Source organism: Mus caroli, chromosome 13, assembly GCF_900094665.2.
Source record: "Mus caroli chromosome 13, CAROLI_EIJ_v1.1, whole genome shotgun sequence".
NCBI lineage: Eukaryota > Metazoa > Chordata > Mammalia > Rodentia > Muridae > Mus > Mus caroli.
In genome coordinates, this window is record NC_034582.1 from 36,203,060 (window position 1) to 36,223,954 (window position 20,895).

At 45.9% G+C, this 20,895-nt stretch overlaps 1 protein-coding gene across 3 annotated transcripts in view; it reads left to right on the forward strand.

Annotated features, from left to right (window-relative positions):
- LOC110307912 (N-acetyllactosaminide beta-1,6-N-acetylglucosaminyl-transferase) overlaps nt 1-20,895 on the forward strand; it is a 102,062-nt gene that overhangs the window by 45,415 nt on the left and 35,752 nt on the right. Inside the window, exon 1 of one of the 3 annotated variants that reach the window (XM_021180179.2) lies at nt 13,956-15,173. The exons of the other annotated variants lie outside the window; for them this stretch is intronic. Coding sequence (XP_021035838.1) covers nt 14,255-15,173 — 919 coding nt within the window. The 5' untranslated portion in view covers nt 13,956-14,254. Of the gene's footprint in view, nt 1-13,955; nt 15,174-20,895 lie in introns of those variants that run through there. 3 annotated transcript variants of the gene reach the window in all.

Consider the following 20,895-nt stretch of genomic DNA (forward strand, 5'->3'; position numbering starts at 1 on the left):
CACTGTAGTCAAAGGTGTTCCCAGGACTCAGGAAGGGCCTGAGGAAGACACACGCCATTCAATGGGTTATCACTGAACTCCACAGGGGTCAGGGCAAATAGCCAGAGGAGACTGGGTACCTGGGACCAGGGTTTTGGAGTGAGCCCAAAAGGTAAAAAAACCAAGCTGAGGAATTAAGTGTCACCCAAGGGAAAGGGTCAGGCGTGGGGACAGTGAACCATAGCCTTAAAGACTGTGGCTGGGGGTACCTCCATCTCTAAGAGTACCAAAGCGGGTACCAGATGCTCAACGGAGCCTTTTTGGGCTCAGGGGTATGTCTACAACAACTGAGAGGGATCAGTTACTGAGTGCCAGTGGTGGATGGAGGGCAGAGCAATTGGTGAGCCAGAAGTTGGGCCAAAGGCACTAATGAAGGGTTTTATGTCAAAAAGAATGCCGCTTTAAAAAAAAATCACAAAACAGATATTATGGCAAGAGGTTTATTGGGGGGTAGGGTATGCAAAAATGGCTGACTATGAATGTGGGTGAAGGCAGCAACAGGCCAGGCTGTCTGTGATAGCGGGCTTTATACGTGCATGGATCATGTGCATGGGGAGAATGTGGCAACTGTGGGAATGTGGGGGTAGGGTGTTGGTCATTGAATCATTGAAGACAGGGTGGGGGAACTCCAAAGAACCTGGTTCAGGAATGTGCGAAAGGAGCTTTTGGTGGTTCTTAGAATGTCCAACAATTGCTACCATTTTTGTATGCCCCTGCCTTTAATATGGAGTAACGCAGCAGACAATTTTTTAGCCTTAGGAAACAGTAACTGAAGCAAAATGGTGTATGTATGAAGGTCATAGGAAAACCTGTTGGGAGGCAATTGTGACCTTCCACTTTGTGGAGGCAGGGTCTCTCTGGAATATTCTTCTGTGCTGCATACTTGAGGCTGTGCCTGCTGTTCACCGTGCAGCTTGGGTCCTGGAACCCTGGCTGGGGCCCGAGAGGCAATGAAGAAAGGACCCGTGCGTGCGTGCGTGCGTGCGTGCGTGCGTGTGCGTGCATGCGCTCGTTGAGCTGGGATCAGGTGTGGTTTTCTAACCCTTGCTGTAGAGAACCTCAGCACGTTTATGGGGCTTGAGGCTCGGTTAGTCTCCACAGGAGGCCTCTGTAGGGAAGCACTCCGTAAACATCCTAGAGGAGGAAGCTGCTTTGGTTAGTCTTTGCATACACGCTCATCTATGGTTGCCCAGACTACTCAGGAAAGCTTTCTCGTTCCCCTTGAGCCTGCCTGGTCCATATGTGTAATGGCTTTGCCAATTTAATGTAGGATGTTGGGTCTCAGAGGTCTTCAATCACTCAAGGCTTCTTTGCTTCCTATTCTGATCCGAAGGCTTCTGGCTGAGTCTCGAGTGTGCCTTCTTTCCCCACCCAAGCAGCACTGGGATTCCAGGAGTTCACAACTGCACGCTTTTCACGCAGGTTCCAGGGATGGAACTGAGGTCAAATTCACTTCGTCAGGCTTTTACCTGACATAAAAACCACACCTTTAATGTGATTCTCCACAACAGAACTAGTCAGAGATCCCTCTTGCCGCACACAAAGTGTGTGGTTCTTTTCTTAGGCTGTTTCAGGCCCAAGCCACGAGTGGCAGAAAGCTGTTTCCAGCCACGTCGACCTTGCGTGTCCCTACAATGCCTCGATCCTAGGAAAGAGGAGGATGGGGTTTGTGAGATGGATGTCTGTGCCCTGAACCTTGCTCTTCTACAACCTCCATTCCGAATGATCTTCCTCTTCAGCTTCGATTGGAAAAGATCAAAATTTAACTGTGAAGATACGGGAGGAGACAGCGAGGTTCTTTCCCAAGAGAGTTGGAGGGTCAGGTTGATGTAATGGTTTTAGCTTTGGGCAAAGGTCAGCCTATCTCTTCTCTCTCTCTCTCTCTCTCTCTCTCTCTCTCTCTCTCTCTCTCTCTCTCTCTCTCTCCCTCTCTCCACCTCCTGTTTGACCTCCTCCGTAGCCATCTTTCTGCACCCCAGTCTTCACCTAACTCGTCCTTCATTAAATTGTACTCCATCCAAGTCTGAGATCCTTCCCCGTCTTTGGGGTTCTGTAGAAGGAAGACCTCTACCTCGAACCCCAGCTTTTCTCTGGTTTCCCACCTAGCAGTTGCCTTCCCCAGACCCTGCAGGACCAGGAAGGGGCTCCCTGCTCCCGGATTGGCTTTTGTTCTCCCACACAGTTGGTTCCAGAGCTGACTGCTCTATGCACCACTTCACGGCCTTTTTGGTTTATCTCTATTCGGACAACTTTTTTTGGACTTCCGCTGGCAACCCCTCAATCTAAGCCAAGCTTCCCATTACAACTTCCCTATGAAAACAGCCTCTTTTGTATGCTGGAAGTGGGATTGATGATGGATTCCAAGCCCAAGGGAGCCACAGAATGCATGTATTCCAAACCTAACGCAGCAAATTCTGAGCCAGAGAGACAAAATGAATGGTTGATTAGTCTGTCCCATAAACTGATTTTTTCTTTTTTTTTTTTTTTTTTTTTGAGCCTCTTACCACTTCCTGATCATCTTAGAATAACATTCCCATTCATAAAATCATCCCCTCTCCCTTTTAGATTAGTGCTGTATACAACATAGCAAGACCTCTAATTCACATGTACTGGAGCAAGAGGGAGTATGAATATGGTATCATTTATGAGAATTGCCATCTTTTTAGTTTTCCCATCATTTGTGAATAAAACATCATGTCTACGAGGGAAGGAATTTATAGTTAGTTGGCTTGGTTTAGGCACACTCTTCTTGGTTCACTGGGAGCCTATCCTGGGAATGTTAGTCACTCTGCCCCACACCTCACTGGTTTGGAGAAATGTGAAGAAGGGGCACACAGACTTGCTGCGTGCTGTAGACCCAGTGTCGGTTGGGTTCTTTGGACAGCCTTGCTTGAGGCTTTCTTTCTCTTTCATGCTGATCAATTACTAGCCATTTAATAATCAGTAAGACCCTTCAGTAATGACTCTCACTCTGGGAGCGGATGGAGCCAGTGGTACCCAGAGTGACTAGTTCTTCCTGGGTTGCCTAGGATTTGCGAGGCTTAGCACCGAACACCTCATGTTTTGGGAACTACCTCAGTCAAGGACAAAGACAAACAGGGATACCTGGTTACCCTGAATCTCTTTGACCCATTTCCACTCACCCATCTCTTTCCAAGGCATGTTGAAATCAAAAATTAGAATGAAAATGTAGTTCAGTTGCTAGGAGATGCACAACTCCCTGGGTTTGATCTCCAGTACTGTATATACTGGTACATGCAATCCTAGCTCTCAGCAGGTAGAGACCCGAAGTTCAAGGTCATCCTTAGCTACATAGTTTCAGGCCAGACTCAGCACCTTGGATATCTCTGTTTTCTTCAGCGATGCCTTTTGTGATAACTGCTCTGTGCCTCACTGGCTGGTCAGAAAGGTTTTCTCGTGTAGCTCAGCAACTCCTGTCAGTACAGATAGGCTAGCTTCCAGACACTTGAAGAACAAATTCTGAGGGAATACGCAAATGGTGCTGCAGGCACAGTTTCACTGTCTTAGGCAAAATAAGATTTCTGGCTAGTTACGTTCATTTTAAACATTAGTGACTTCAAGTATAGCAACTTTGAAACTGAGTAAATGCTCATATTTACAAAAAAATAGAAAGAGAGAAAGAAAAGAAAAGAAGAAGAAAAGAGAGAAAGGAAAAAAGAGAGAAAAGAAAAAATACATTATGACAATAATTTTTAAATAATCTCTGTTCCCTGGACTGGCACCTTGAAAGGAAAGCCGGTTTGATCAGCAGGGAATCAGATACTATGCTTGTACAGGAAGGACGTATCTTGCAGGCAAGTTTGTGTCAGCTATAATTTTCCCAGGGAGCAAAAGAAATGTCCGAATTTGGAGATTTGCCCAAGAACTCTGTCCTAATAAACTGTCTAAACTCAAGCAAATGGCTTTTTTCTGTTGTGGATTGGGTAAACTAAAAACCACGTCAGAAATTTCATAGGGTTATTAAAGTTAGAAGTTGAGCAAAAGCCACCAGCTGTCTTGTTGTGTTTCCATTTATTTGGAGATGTGCAGACAATGGGATCCTGGAGATACAGGCTTCTGGCAGCAGCTATGTTGTAAAATGTCTCGTCTCCCAGTCCGGTTGGAGCTTGGTGGAGACTTCATGCTTAGCTTGTGGGAGACAGAGATTCGGTTCCCAGTAGCAGTACTGTAAAACAAACAAACCAACAAACCCAATTAACTGGACCTTCCGTCTGGGGGTCTGGGAACCAGTTGGAAGTAGCTGATGTGAGAAGAGACCCAAAGAGCACGCAGATTTAGACCTAGATAGAGCTGGGGAGACTTGTCTCATGGGTCTGCAACTTTTGGTTGTTGTTTTCTCCCAAAGGAGCTGGCAGAGCGCAGATAAAGGTTGTTTCAAAAGACAAATAGTTACTTATGCCGTTCTTTGAAATGGAACTAAATAGACACTTATAAAACGTAGGGTTGAGGTTTTCTGTTCTCTGCTGGGTTTGTTTTTTGCTTAGGTAGAGTTACAGCTGGCAAAAGGAGCAATCACAGCTACCCAGCAGGGCTGCCTAAGGAAGCAGAAAAGTGCTTCAGAAAGAGCAAGTTAGGCAGGCTGGATTATAGAGGGAGAAGACCCAGGTGGATTCTCACACCGATGCCATTATTGTTCTAGACCCTTTGCCTTTGAAATTGGAAGCCTTAGCTGAGCCATGCAGGCACACAGCTCTTGTAATTGGTGGGAGGAGGGGCCAATCAAGAGAATCACGAGTTCAGGGCCAGCCTCTACAACATAGTAAAGTCCAAGTCCAGACTAGGCCAAAAGAGATCCTGTCTCAAAAAATATACGCCCCGCAGCCCAATTAAATTTAATAGTAGAGAAACTAAGGCACATTGAGGGCAGCGAATGTTCTCAGGATATCAGGATACACAGATGTGTCACTGCACCATGCTAGCCTATTTCAATCTTGTAAGAGGCCTATAAGACTAATCGTATTATGAAAGATGCATATGTATGTGTGTTTTGCTTGCAGAGGTGCTATCTGTACCTCATACGTGGTACCAGAAGAGGCCGTTAACCCCTTGGTTCTGAGTTACCATATGGGCACTGGGAATAGAACCTGGGTCCCTTGGAAAAGCAGTGAGTGCTCTCAACCACTACTGAGCCATCTCTCCAAGCCCATCCTACTGTTGTTTTTTTGTTTTGTTTTGTTTTGTTTTGTTTTGTTTTGTTTTGTTTTTTTAATAGTTTTTTGTTTTGTTTTTTGTTTTTTTTTTTTTTCCAGACAGGGTTTCTCTGTATAGCCCTGGCTGTCCTGGAACTCATTTTGTAGGCCAGGCTGGCCTCGAACTCAGAAATCCACCTGCTCCTGAGTGTTAGGATTAAAGGTGCCACTATGCCCGGCTCCCAACTATGTTTTTAATATTTCCATCTTTAGAAGAACTAAAAAGGAAACCAAGGCAGACAGGGACATCAAGCATAATGGTAGCATTGGACTCTGCGCTGATACGTCCAGGGCTAGCCAAACAAACATGTCCACTCTTGAGTCTTTCTGTCACCCCCTTAGAAACCAGGGAGGGCATATGCAAGTGCTTCTGTGCACACGGGCCAATTTAATCCCCACCACGCACACGGCGGCCTCTGCTATCTGCATCCTACAGAGGAGGAACTTGAGGTTAAAAGCGTCAGTTACTTGTCAAAACTGTTCATCCAGTCAGCACTGTACGCTGTCAAATGGGCTTCCCTCTGGTTATGTAAGGATGATCAAGGTTTCCAGCACCTTGTGCCTTCGTGCTGGGGGAAAGATGTAGATGCTAACAGTGGATGTCAGCGGCATTCAAGTGGCAGTATGCAGCCTACGAGAGTAAAATAAAAAAAACAGAGGGCAGGAATCAGCCTGAGATAGCCTGTGGCCTTCCTCTGACTTGGGTCAGTACTGTTTACTGTTTCCTCTTCTTTCTTTCTTTCTTTCTTTCTTTCTTTCTTTCTTTCTTTCTTTCTTTCTTTCTTTCTTTCTTTCTGTACTGTTTACTGTTTCTTCTCTTTCTTTCTTTCTTTCTTTCTTTCTGTACTGTTTACTGTTTCTTCTCTTTCTTTCTTTCTTTCTTTCTTTCTTTCTTTCTTTCTTTCTTCCTTCCTTCCTTCCTTCCTTTTCTTTTGTATTTATTTTTTTTATAGGGGTACACTGTAGTTATCTTCAGACATACCAGAAGAAAGCATTGAATCCCATTACAGATGGTTGTGAGCCACCATGTGGTTGCTGAGAATTGAACTCAGGACCTCTGGAAGAGCAGTAGTCGGTGCTCTTAACCACTGAGCCATCTCTCCAGCCCCTTCTCTTCCATTTCTGATTCCTTCTTCTGTTGTTGTTGTTGTTATTGTTGTTGTTTTAAGACAAAGTTTCTCTGTGTAACCCTGACCGTCCTGGAACTCACTCTGTAGACCAGGCCGTCCTTGAACTCAGAGATCTGCCGCCTACCTCTGCCTCCTGAGTACTGGGACTAAAGGCTGGGCCTGACTTCAGGGTTTATTTTTTTTTCTTTAAGAAATTATAATTTTTAAAAATGTTATGAATAGCTGGGCGGTGGTGGCACACGCCTTTAATCCCAGCACTCGGGAGGCAGAGACAGGCGGATTTCTGAGTTCGAGGCCAGCCTGGTCTATAAAGTGAGTTCCAGGATAGCCAGGGCTACACAGAGAAACCCTGTCTCGGACCCCCCCCCCCCCAAATGTTACATGTATGAGTGTTTCGGTTACATGTATGTCTGTACATCACATATGCGCCTGCTACCTGTGGAGGCCAGAAGAGGGCATTAGATTGCTTACAACTGAGGTTACAGAGAGTTTTGAGCTGTCATGTGGGTGCTGGGAATAGAATCTATATCTTCTACCCAAACAGCCCGTGCTCTTGACCACTGAGCCGTCTCTCCAGTCCTGGTTTGATTTTCGACCAGTTGAGAGCAGCATCGAAAGAACAGACAGACAGACTGCTTCGTGGCATGAAGTTATGTTACTTTAGGATTTTAGTGTCCCCCCTCCAGCTTTGCTGCAAAACAGTCGCAGTGTGACTTAGTCACATTTGTGCTACAAGCATCAGTGTGGAGCGACACCAAGAGAATGAATGAATAAATGAATGAATGAGTTATCCACAAGCTTAAAACATTTACTCCCTGGTCCTTTTAGAAAGAACTTTGCTGACTGATACAATATGATGGGCATATTTGCCTAGAATTTTTTGAAGAAAATGTTTGGTCACAATTGTGAGTTTTCTAGATGACACAAGCCTCTCCCTCTCTCCCTCCCCCTCTCTCCTTTAAATACTTATTTTTTTTATTTATATGACTACACTGTAGCTAGCTGTCTTCAGACACACTGGAAGAGGGCATCGGATCTCATTACAGATGGTTGTGAGCCACCATGTGGTTGCTGGGAATTGAACTCAGGACCTCTGGAAGAGCAGTCAGTGCTTTTAACTGCTGAGCCATCTCTTCAGCCCAAGCTTTACTCTCTTAAGCACAAAAATGATTAGTTAAAAAATACAGCAGGGCTGAGGAGGAGCTCAGTGGTAGGCTGTTTCCCTAGCATGCTGCGGTTCGTTGCTCAGCACCCCACAAAAAAATTATTAGATATATTTCAGTATTGTGGGGTGGTGGTGGTGGTGGTAGTAGTTAAAAACAAGTTTAACTCACTAGAATTTTTTTGGTTTCTTTTTTTTTTTTTTTTTTTGAGACAGTGTTTCTCTGTATAGCCCTGGCTGTCCTGGAACTCACTTTGTAGACCAGGCTAGCCTCGAACTAAGAAATCTGCCTGTCTCTGCCTTCCAAGTGCTGGGATTAAAGGCGTGTGCCACCTTGATTTTTCTTATTTAAGACTCTAGAGAGGTCCTGGGAATATAGCTCAGTTGGTAGAGTACTTGCCCAGGCAAGGTTGGCTCATGACTGTATTCCTAGCCCTTAGAAGATATAGGCAAACGGATCAGAAATAGAAACACATCCTTGGCTACTTAGTGAGTTCAAGGCCAACCTGGGATGCAGGAGACTCTGTCTTAGAAACAAAAGAGCAGCAGCAACAAAAACATATGTGGGTCCTAGGCCCTGCACACAGGGCCTCTGGTAGGCTTCAGAAGATGGTCAATGAATTCCTGAAAGGGAGACTTGATGACCGCAGGATGGTCGTCTTTCCAGAGGTCAGGGGTCAGTTGGCTATCTATGTCTTGGAGATAGCATCAAAAATGTCCTTGGTGAAGTCACCCAGGTATCAGTACAGCCCTGCCACAGTGGTAAAACCAGCCATCAGCATCAGCTTCTTGGATACAGAAGATGAGGGGGAGAAGAAGCAGCCCAGAGGTCTGTCACCTGTCATAGGATGGGATGGGACTTAATGATCTTGTCATCTTAGCAGCCTGTCTGCACAGGATCAGTGGAGATCTTGGCCAAGGTAGAGTATTTAACCCCCAGACCACCATGATCACTTTAGTTTCCAATGGTGACAAAGTCTCGAACCTAGTTTAATGGCTAGTATGAGTTTGCTTCCACTCCAGCCTCTTCTTCAAACCTCTCCCTTGAGGGGTGCCTACCGGAAAAAGCCAAGAATGTTAAGACTCCCTGATGGGCAGCGAGAAAAGACTGGTCCCCTCCAGGGACTTGTTCTTCACATCTTTGGGACTAAGCATCCCAGCTTGGTGACGGGAATCCATTCCTTGTCTTCACCTTTGCCTTCATGATCCCTACGGCCTGTCCCCAGGCTGCCACCACAGTCCAGGAAAGTCACAATGGTCCCCTAGAGGCCACTGCTGAAGCCTCTGTGACATTTTAAGAGTAGATCCCAGGAGTATCTGCTGTTGTTTTCTCAGGAAAGAAGAGAGCTGATTTTTCAAACAAAATGTGCAGAATCCTGTGTTTGTTTATATTTCTATTTTAGCCTTTGTACTCTGACTCTTTTCAGAGGAACATCTAGTGTTGCTCCAGACCTGCAGGCATTGAGCTTCATGGTTTCCAAGTCCCTTCATAGCAAGGAATGTCCCTGTCTTTGTAAAGACTTGAGGTGTTGGTCTTTTATTTTATTTTATTTTATTTATTTATTTATTTATTTATTTTTGGTTTTTCGAGACAGGGTTTCTCTGTGTTAGCCCTGGCTATCCTGGAACTCACTCTGTAGACCAGGCTGGCCTCGAATTCTGAAATCTGCCTGCCTCTGCCTCCCAAGTGCTGGTATTAAAGTTGTGCGCCACCACTGCCCGGCTGAGGTGTTGGTCTTAACAAATAACAAGATGGGCATTGGAAGGAGACATGGAAGCTAGACGCAAGTGTAATCTTAGGTCTCAGGAGGCTGAGTCAGGAAGATTGCTGAGTTTAAAGGCAGCCTGGGTTATGTAGGTGAATTCAAATCCAGTGTTGGTTTACATAAACAGCTTAAATTAAAAGATGGTTCTGAGCTGGGCCGGGGTGGCTATTTGGAATACAAATGATTGCAAGTGAATTTGAAATTGAACCTATTTCATTCTTGGGCCTGTTGCTCATAATAGGTGCCTATCAGCCAGTCTTACACCCCTGCTTGGCTTTGAGGATGTTTGTTGTGATGGTATATTATAGTTAATAAGGCCCACTTCCAAAGAAACTTAACACTGCCTGAGTTTTGATGCCTAAGTAGGATGTGGTAAAATTGCCATCTAGAGGACCAAGTACAGGTGTGTGTGTGTGTATGTGTGCCTGTGTGCACATACATGCATGCACATGTATGTACTTTGATTTTAAAATTTATTAATTATCTGATAACGTTTTGAAAGTGCCTGAGCTGCTCCAATACAACAAGGTCCCCAGTTCTGTGTGGTGTTAGTTGCTGGTGTGTGTGTGTGTGTGTGTGTGTGTGTGTGTGTGTGTGTGAGCTGCTTGCTCTGTGGAGGAGGTGGTGAAGATTCTCTTTGTCTCCTCCTCCGATGTCAACACACCTTGGCTGGGTGGTAGTTGCATCTGCCAGCTCACTGCCTTGCCTTCCTGTCTCCACCAGCCCTGTGCTCTCTCACACCCACGTACACGGGGGAGCACAGGGCTACCCATAATTCCTGATTACTGGTTTGCTCGCTGGATCATTTCCCACGTACTTTCTGACCTTTTCCGTGGACGAGTTAGAAGTTGCTAGTCAGGCGCAACTGAAGCCTTCTGTATAGAACAGGATAGAGTGATCTTGAACAAGGTCACGCAGGATTCAACCCGTGCCAGGGTAGAGTCTGGCTGGAAAGTGTGCCTGTGTTGTATGGTAACGGTAGGGCAGCCATGATCAAAAACAAGTCTACCCTTCAAAGTCACCAGCAAGGAGAGAGAGGGCTCCTACCAGAGAAATGATGGCTATTGAGCAATGTAAGATCTTATGATGTAACATGGAAATGTACTGAGTAGCAATACTGTGTCGTGCATATACAAATATTACGTCAGTTAATAAATAAACATTACCTTGGTTCTATAACCAAGGGCCACACCCAGAATCCCAATCCTGTTCTGTCTTCCTTAACTAAATTCCCCATAAGATTAATGAGAAGTTCTTTGGGTCCCACCTCAGGCTATGATTGCTCAGTCCTTTGTTGGTGGGGAACCCGACCATGCACACAGTTAGCCTTCTGTGTCTTTGTGACCATAAAGGTTACCCTGAGCCACAAAGAGCAGGATATAAAGTGTTCACTTGAGGACAGTTTTCAGTAGTTATATCCAACTAGAGTGGATAGAGCAGAAATAATGTCCTTATTGGAAGTTAATAGCTCTGCTCTCCCAAACATTTGCTAGAAGAAGAAAAAAAAAAAAAAAAATTGCCGGCTCTGTTACCATGGAGACCAGGCAAAACAAACCTCCTTAGGCTAGCCAATAAAAAGATATCACAGATTCCTCTCAGTCCATCAGCACTAGGGCAGACAAGCCAGGGCAAACTGCAGAAGTGGTTGCTGAGCTATGGTTTTGGTTTGGCGTGCAGGGCTGGGGAGTTTACCATGGCTTTAAACCATAAATCATGTGGCAACACCCCGGCTTCCACTCTACCTCCACCCCCAAATTCTTGAATTCACTTTACTTTGGCATCTGCCAGCACTCCCTGTGTAAGATCAGGTTGAGACAAAGGAAAGGAACAAAATTGGAACTCTAACTTCCTCTTTGCCGTTAGCTACAGCCTACCCAAGGGTAGGTGTGTATATATATATATATTTAAATATTTATTTATGCCAGGCTTGGTGACGCACGCCTTTAATCCCAGCACTCGGGAGGCAGAGGCAGGCAGATTTCTGAGTTCGAGGCCAGCCTGGTCTACAGAGTGAGTTCCAGAACAGCCAGGGCTATACAGAGAAACCCTGTTTTCAAAAAGCCAAAAACAAAACAAAAAAACCCCCCAAAACCCCCCCAAAAAACCCCACAAATTTATTTATTTATTAAATGTAAGTACACTGTAGCTGTCTTCGGACACTCCAGAAGAGGGCATCAAATTTCGTTACGGATGGTTGTAAGCCACCATGTGGTTGCTGGAATTTGAACTCAGGACCTTTGGAAGAGTAGTTGGCGCTCTTAACCGCTGAGCCATCTCACCAGCCCTGGTATATTTTACATAAAGGAGTGAAGCTGTCAGAATGGTCTATTCAGGTATTCCCCTTATATAGCTCTGTGTGTGTGTGTGTGTGTGTGTGTGTGTGTGTGTGTGTGTGTAGATCAATGATAAAGGAAGAAAAGGAGTTTTGTTGAGTTGCTTTGTTTTTGTGTGTGTATGTATGTATGTGTATGTGTTTGCTTGCTTGGGACAAGCTTTCTCTATGCAGCCCCGACAGTCCTTCAACTTTCTAAGTGAACCAGGCTGGCCTCAGACTCACAGGGATCTGCCTGCCTCTGCCTCTGGAGTTCTGAGATGCAAGGTTTTCAACACCATACCCGGCTTGATTGGTTTTCTGAGAAAGGATCTTATTTCTAGCCTGGGCTAGCCCAGAGCTTGGAATTTACAATCTTCCTCTCTCAGCCTCTTTAGGGCTGTGGTTACAGGTTTGTATTGCCACACCCTGTTAGGAGTAAGGTGTGAGTCCTGGGTATTAGATAGCCCAATTGAAAGCTTTAAGGTAAATGTTCTCTTTTACTTTATAAAGAACAGAAATCAAGCCTGTCAACTGGTGAAGAGCACTTTTAATCCCAGGTTGGATTTATCACATGATAGTACACATTTCTCTTTGTATCCAGGTCGAGCCCCTTCTAGAAGACAGTCTTATTCAGTTCCTTAATCCCCTACCACAAGTCTTTAATCCCAGCACTAGGGAGGCAGAGAGAGGCAGGTGGATCTCTGAGTTCAAAGCCAGACTGATCTACAGAGTGTGTTTACAGGACAGCTCAGGCTACACAGAGAAACCCTGTCTGGGAAAATAAAAAGGGCGGAAAACAAATGATCACGTTCCTTAGCAGGGTCAGAAGTACAGGCTGTTTTTTCAGAAGAGGAGAAAGAATAGCAAAGGCAGTGCTTTCTGAATTCACACTCAGCCAGTGGCCAGCTTCCTTCTACGGGGTGAGCAGGAGGACTTTCATTTAATCCAGGGGACAACCTTGTGAAAAAGGAGTTGCAGCCAGGTGTTTTTACCTGCCATCTCACAGAGAGAAGGCCTGTTGTTTTCAGAGGCAAGGGATTTCTCCCTGTTCCGTGTTTGAATTTAGGAGTTATGGAGAAGACCGGTTCCCACATCTTGATGTGGGCACCGTGGACTGAGTGGCCATGAAAGGGCATCCCAGCTTTCCTCCCCTATAAATCAAAGAAATTGTGTTTGGCGAGTTTGGAGGACCCTGTTTGGCAGCATTCCAAACCCATCTTGACGATTCCAAATCAATCTTGATGGTTCACGCTAGCTGCTAATATACAATGGATGGGCGAAGAGGGCAAAATGGGGCAGGGAGGGAGCCTCTTAAGCACCCAGCATTTTCCTGACTGGCGCAGATGCTGAAGTCTCCAGATGTGGTGTGTTCTGCCTAGAAACCTAGTCATGGGACCAGCCTTGGTTACCCCCACCCCCACCCCAAAGCCCTCCGCATTCTCTGTGAGCCGTTTGGCCACAGGGTGCACAGGTAAGCTAAGAGAATTCCAAGCCTTGTAACCAGACCTGCTCTTCCTGGTTTCCCTGAGTCACAATGACTGATACTTCCAGGAATTTTACAACGGTCCAGAAACATTTGTTCTTTCTTCAGAGTCCCGGAAGTGGGAGAGTTGGGTGTGTGGGAAGGGGACTAGAAGATTCCAGAAGTTTTAGAAAATGACCACAAATTTGATGGCATCTTAATGTTAAAGGAGACTCAGTAGCTAGGTGCTCAAATATTGCAAATAATACTGTGTTGACAGTTCTAGACATCTGAAGCTCTGTGTGAAACGGAAACCAGTGGTTATCACATTTCGACATAGCATGCTAACAATGGTGTGTTTACTCTCTTACGTGTTCTCAGCTCGGACCCTCTAGTATGAGAAATCACCTTCGCCAGGTGTCCCATGATTTGATTCTTAGTTCCCTCTTCTCATAGTCTGAGTAGGCACATCATATCTGAATGATTTAATCCAGCACACTTCACCACAAAGGTCCCCCCACCCCCCTTCTGCTGATTATCTATTTAGACCTGTTGCAATGCCTTTTTCCCTGTATCTATGTCTCTGCCCAGGGGCGGAGATAACACTGAAATGAAAAAATAAACAATGAGAAAGAAAGAAAAGAAACACCGAGGAGCTTTCGCCTTATACTCTCCCCAAAGTGGGGGCAAAACCAGACCCACCTCTTGTAGGAGATGAGGGGTGTACGCAGGAGAAAAGAGCAGTTTAGATGGACGGAGGGGAGGTGGGTGGGGCTGAAGCTTGAGACTGTCCGCTCCAGGTCCTGTCGCTCTGTTCCAGAAGGCAGCCTGCTGGAGGCACCTCTAGCTTTTCGTATGCAAACGAAGAGGTTTCCCTCATCTGGGCGGGGCTGAGCTCCTACCCACAGGGATTCGGCTCCTAGGAGCTTCAAGCTTCAGATGCGAATGTGCTGTGGGAAAGCTGCCAAACTCCAGTCAGTCCCGGAGGATGGACCAGACTCCCACGTACTGGAGACCCAGGCCTTGAGAACTGGGGAGCGAGAGCCCGCATCTGTGCGGGAGAAGCCGGCGAATCTGGAGGAGCCAGGTCCACCTCTCGTGCCTGGGCTTTCAGAACTGTGGTCACTTCTCAGTCTCCGGTGATAATTCTTCCCGCCTGGAACCCTAAATAATGAGCCTACGCGGGAAAGTTTTCGCTTTCTCTGCGCTCAGCGTGGTGATTTTTGTGGTTTTTTATCACAGCCAGCTAAGCCTGCCCAACCTCTACCAGCAGCTCAACAGCTCCAGCGAAAGGACGTCTGTCACCGTCTGTGATTACGGCTTGCAAAATCATACGTTCTTCATGACGGGGGACACATCACCACATCCTTTAGAAAGAACCTCCTGTCCTCAGTACCGGATCCAGAGCCACTATATTACCAGTCCCCTTTCGGAAGAAGAGGCTGCCTTTCCCCTGGCTTACATCATGGTGATCCACAAAGACTTCGATACCTTTGAAAGGCTCTTCAGGGCCATTTACATGCCCCAGAACGTCTACTGTGTGCATGTGGATAGTAAGGCGACAGACACCTTCAAAGAAACGGTGCGGCAGTTACTAAGCTGTTTCCCCAATGCCTTCCTGGCCTCTAAGGTGGAGCAGGTGGTCTATGGTGGCTTCTCTCGGCTCCAGGCTGATCTGAACTGCATGAAAGATCTGGTGGCCTCCAAGATTCCCTGGAAATATGTCCTCAACACCTGCGGGCAGGACTTCCCTTTGAAAACCAACAAGGAAATAATTAACCATCTGAAAAGATTTAAGGGGAAAAACATCACTCCGGGAGTGCTGCCCCCTGCGTACATAGTTGTACGGACTAAGTACGTACACCAGGAACGCAAAGGCAAAAGCGGATATTTTATGCATAAAACAAATACTTTGAAGACTCCACCTCCACACCAACTGATCATCTACTTCGGCACAGCCTACGTGGCCCTCACCCGGGACTTTGTCAACTTTATCCTGAACGACGAAAGGGCCATTGCTCTCTTAGAGTGGTCTAAAGATACCTATAGCCCTGATGAACATTTTTGGGTGACACTCAATAGGATTCCAGGTCAGTGTCAAATAGTCATTGACAATTCTTCTTTAAATTGCTTATTCCATCCTTCTTTGTAGATTGCAAATGGGTGTAGAGGTCAGGGCAGCTTGTGGAAATCATTCTTTCCCTTCACCACACTGGTGCAAGGGCTCAAAAGCTTCTGTCCGCCTGGGTGGCAAGGGCATTTATTTGTCCATTCATCTCAAGGGTCCGGTTGCTCAGAACTCTGAGTTCCGAGAACTGATTCATTTAAATTACTTGGAAAAAAAATTTTTAGGTACCTGAAAATGACGACTGTGGATGCTTTTACTGACAGTTTTGTGCTACCCTGGTGGTCTTATAAATATCCAAGAAGCAGTGACCTAAGGAATATCTCGGGGACTGGACAAGCTGCCGTATTAGATGAGTATTGGGTTTTCGGCACGGCTGTGGAATTAACACTGGTCATATAGTACATGATAAGGACTGAAGCCCTCAAAGCTGGGAGATGGATTTTTTAAAAAAAGGCATTCTAGAACATATAAAATTAATTGTTGACCAGATTTCATGCAACATTGTGGGCGGGGCTGCTTTCTAGCACCCTGGAAATCTCTTTAGATGTTCACAAAGGCAGCGCTCTGATTCACTCTGGTACTCATGTCTCAGTTAATCTCTGTTGAACAAACCCAGCCCCAAGATTTTGTCGCCTAGAGGAGAGGGTAGTAGAGTAGAGATGGACACACAGGGGGCACTTATAGCTGGAAACGTCCCAGTAGAATTCTCACCTTTCAGGTTACTGTCATTTCTTTTTTTGTGGGGGCGGGGTTTTGAGACAGGGTTTCTCTGTATAGCCCTGGCTATCCTGGAACTCACTTTGTAGACCAGGCTGCCCTCAAACTCAGAAATCCGCCTGCCTTTGCCTCCCGAGTGCTGGGATTAAAGGGATGCGCCACCATGCCCAGCTCCATCATTTCTTATTTGCAATTCCTGTTTACAGCCTTGTGCTTCCGATTCACCTAGGGGAAAGTCTTTTTGATGGTTTATGGTAATGTGGAAACGAGGCCAGGGTATGCAGATGATAGTACAACAAAAACAATACCAGAGGCCATGAGCAGAACATTTCTATGTGTTCCAAATAGATATTGGTCAGTCTGGCTTTGTAGAGCTCTTTCCATGTATTGAACTCCCATCACTAGGCTTCTGTTATCAGGCAGTGGGCACCTATACTTGCTAGGCTGCTTTTCAAAGTCTGCTTCCCATACGTTGCGAGGGCTACATGGGAATGTCCCAGTGTACTGGTTTCCAGTATTGCACCGTGTGGCTTGTGTCAGTTGAAGGTAAGAATGGCCCTATGCTTGCCATTCTGAAATAGCTGCCGGTTCTTTCGGAGTGGCAGCCTTGTCTTTGGCTTGCCTTTGAGTGCTGTTGGAGGCTATCTTCATATCCAAAAGTGGACTCAAAGCAGTTAGACATATTTAGATCTCTGATAATCCAGCATTCCTAATAGCTGAACTAGAAGGGTAATCACAGAACTTGCCCGTGAGGCAGAAAGTGGACAGACCTGGTGGCTGGGAACAGATACATAGGCTGTCCCATGAGAGTTTATTTCAGAGATGCCACCAAGATCACAAAGATGTCAGGTCACAAAGATTCCCAGGAGGGAATTCCAGGAGGAGGAGTAAGTGACATTCATTATGGTACCTTAGTAGCTCTGTTCCACCCATTTCTTTTTTTAAAAAAAACTGTATTGTGTGTCAGCTTATGATGATGTATGTATGGAGGCCCATGATGTATGTATGGAGGTCAGAACATAGCTTTGTGGAGCTCCTTCCATGTATTGAACTCACTTCACTGGGTTTCTGTTATCAGGCAGTGGGCACCTATACTTGCTGGGCTGACCTGCCAGTCCGACCAATTTCTGTTTGGAACACATGGAAATATTCTGCTCGTGGCCTCTGGTATTGTCTTTGTTGTACAGTTTGTACAAGATGTTAGGTTTGTCTTCCTTATCTCCGCGTGCTTGAGAATGGAGCCTTGGTCCCAGGTTAAGCTGGAATCTGGCCCTAGACTGAAGTAGCCTGAAGTTTCGACTGTTTCTGTTACTGCAGGGAAAAGAAAGAATAACTTTCTTCTTTGCTGCCTATCAGGAAGAAATCTTCCCCCAGAAAGGACAGAGGATTAGGGGAAATGAGGAGGATTGTGGAAGTAAGCTGTCTGACCTGGAAATGAGACTAACAAGGACATGTGTGTGTGTGTGTCTGTGTGTGTGTGTCTGTGTTTGTATGTGTGTGTGTACATGTGTTGGAAGGCAGCAAGCATATAAGGCATTCTGTATGTATGTGAAATAAGGTTAGCAAGGACGTGTGTGTGTGTGTGTGTCTGTGCATATGTGTGTGTGTCAGAAGACTGCAAACACATGAAGCTTGTCAGGTGTCAGGGTCACTGTGTTAATTAGAGTCATAAGGTATCCTTTTTGGAATTAAATACCACCAGTCCCTACAGACTACTGTGCCAGCTTCCTTGTGTCCCCACCACTAACAGGCCTTCGTCTGGCTCCTCTTCTCTAAGTCAGCCAGTGGACATGGATAATGTCCCATCAGTGGACATTCTCAGGGCCTGGGAGTGCGACCAGCAACTGGGCCAAGACACTGTGCATTGCATAATCACTGTGACAATAAGAGAGACGGAGCATGTCCTTCTGTCATGTGTCACTTCCCCATCACTGTGGTGTGTGCCCTGACCTCATGCTTCACTCTTACAAGAGAGACTTTGAGGATCATGGGACAGGAGCCAAGCTGTCCAATTCCATACGGGATTCCTATTCCCTGTCTGTCTCTCTCCCTCAAGATCCACCCCTTATCTCTACGCCAACCTCCACAGTGGATGAAATGCCATCAAACCAGTTATGATTCTGAAAAGAGATATTGGAAGCCAGGAAGTGGGTCTATCAGGAATTTCACAGGAAATGACTGACTTAAGCGGTAGCAGGTCACTGTCATCTAACCGCACAAAGCTGGCCCAGTCACCACTATCCACACAGTGAGCATTCATTAGGGAGAAGGATTTTTTGTTTTGTCTCTATGCAAATGCTTTGTAGGATGCTTTCAGTAGTAAATACAGAAACCCCTTCCTCTCTCTCGCTCCTCCCTCCCCCCTCTCCCCCCCTCTACCTTTCCTCCCATCCCCTCTCTCTCCCTCTCCCCGTCTCTCCCCCTTCCCCACCCCTCTGTTTTTATTTAGAGATGATTTTATTTAGTCCAAGATGGCCTGAGGACGACCTTGGAGTTTAAGTTCTTTTTCCTCCACCTCAGAGGCTGGGGCTGTAGGCTTCTGATTTTCTGCCTGCTTTAGGAGGTGCCAGGGCTTTGTGCATGTTGGAAAGGCACTCCGACCAACTGGACTACATCCTGGCTCCAGGAGATCTTTGTAAAGAGGAGAGAAAAGAAGGTGGCTCGAGGCCACCACTCTCACCTAGCATGGCAAAGAAATCTTTACAAGTAATGAGTTCCCTTCCTTTATATCTCTTTACAAGTAATGAGTTCCCTTCCTTTATATCTCTTTGTCGGAGTGCCGGAGTGCTTGAGCCTCTGCGCCTGGCTTTAGTTCTCTTTTTCTACCCTGTGTGTTCCTGGGGGAGGGGGTGGGGTGGGGTGGGGTGGGGTGGGGGAGGATGGGACAGAAGTTGTCAGGCTTGACTGGCAGCAAGCTCCTTCACCTGCCAAGCAGTCTCACTGGCCTGAGCTAGATTGAGTCCATGTTTTCAGGCGTCAACAGTCTCTTCAGTTCTTCATTGTGCCAAGCACTGTTCTATGAGCTGAGGATGCAGCCGGAAGTCGGAAGACACGGCTCTGTAGTATTCACGTCGGCAGAGCTGACGGCTGAACAGTGTCTGTGGTTTTCTTATGAAGCTCATGTCATTTCCCACCTCAGCCCCTCACACTGTTTGGCTTTGCTGGTTTTTTTTTTTTTTTTTTTTTTTTTTTTTTTTTTTGGTGCGGGAAGAAGGTTGGGGTTTGTTTGTTTGTTTTTCCTTTAATATCTGTTTTTGATTTTTAAGATATTGGGCTCGAGAGATGGCTCCGTGGTTAAGAACACTGGCTGCCTGTTCAAAGGTCCTGAGGTTAGTTTCCAGACCCGACATGGTGGCTCACAGCCATCAATTACTGCAGTCTCATGGGGTCAGATGACCTCTTCTAGGGTGTAAATAGATGTACATGTAGACAATATCCATATACATAAAATAAGTAAGTCTTTAAAATACATTTTTATAGTTGCCTTTAAGAAATAGGAGGGACTAGTTGTTAGCATTCTGTCTAAACTCCACCCCATGGTTACCTGGCAATAGCCAGGTAAGCCTGGCCCACTATAAGAGGGGCTGCTTGCCCCTCCTCTCTCTTTACCTCTTACTCTTGCTTCCTGCTTGCTTCTCTCTTCTACTCTTGGGCTCTTCCCTTCCCCCCTCCCTTTCCTATTCCCTTCCCCCCTCTCTTTACGTGGTCATGGCCGACCTCTACTTCTCCACTCTCTCTTTCCACATTTCTCTGCCTCTACTATCCTCTTAACTCCCCTTCCCATGCCCTGAATAAACTCTGTTCTATACTATACCATCCTCAGGGTCCCTCAGGGTAAAAGGATGCCTTGGCATGGGCCCGCTGAGACCCCCCCTTCCCCCACACCTCACCACACCCCCATAGATCATATCTTATATCTCTTTATCTTTTTATAAACACATCACTGGTAGTGTATCTCAGGGACCAGAGTACATGCTCATCATACGCAAAGCCTGCACTTCAACTCTCAACACAAGAACTTAACTTAAAAAACACAAAGGAAAAACTATTCAAAGGTTTGGCATTGCGAAGATTGTGTTCCGTCAGCTACAGAACCTAGTGCTACCTTGCAATTCCTTCCACGGGTGTTTAATTATTTTTATTTTTTTGAACTAATACCGCTAACAAAATACCATATAGGAAACACTACAAATAAATGTTTTATAAGCTCACTACAAATATAGCCAGTAAAAAAAAAAAAGCAAAAACTAAAACCAGGAAAATAGTCCTTGTTAAAACAAGGCCCCATGCTGTCTTTTGGGAACAAAATTCTCCATAATGTAGTCATTATTTAAATAGGTGATAGGCAGAAGGCAGACGTGTGGGTAGCTATTTTAAATTCAAAAGCCAATTACTTATTTTAAAGCCTTTAAAAATCTCTGTGTATAGAGTGCTGGGAGGCTGGGTGACAGGGGAACTTTCATCCCAGTGTGCAATGGTGGTAGGTGTGAAATGTGGTCAGGTGGCCTTGTGAATACCTTCCACAGCTGCTTGAAGCTCTTCTGCGGTTTCCCCTTATCTTCAGGATCATGACCCTCACAGTAGCTTGACCTGCACCCCTGAGCCCCACCCTTCTTCCTAACCCTGTCTCTTTATAAAATGACTCACTTGTTACTCCAAGAACCTCTTGACCTGATGTGTCTGTCTTCTTTGACATTTTACCATCTCCTCCGCACTTGAGCCCCTAAGGGCAAGAACTTCGACAACCGTCTCTGTGTTCCTGTCACTGCTGCACACCAAACACTGAGACTTGTCACTGTGCTCACAGAAAATTCAGAGGTGATAGAGTTTCGGGAAGGTCAGTTGAAGGTGGGAATAGAAGAAAACTGTGAGCCGGGCGTGGTGGCGCACGCCTTTAATCCCAGCACTCGGGAGGCAGAGGCAGGCGGATTTCTGAGTTCGAGGCCAGCCTGGTCTACAAAGTGAGT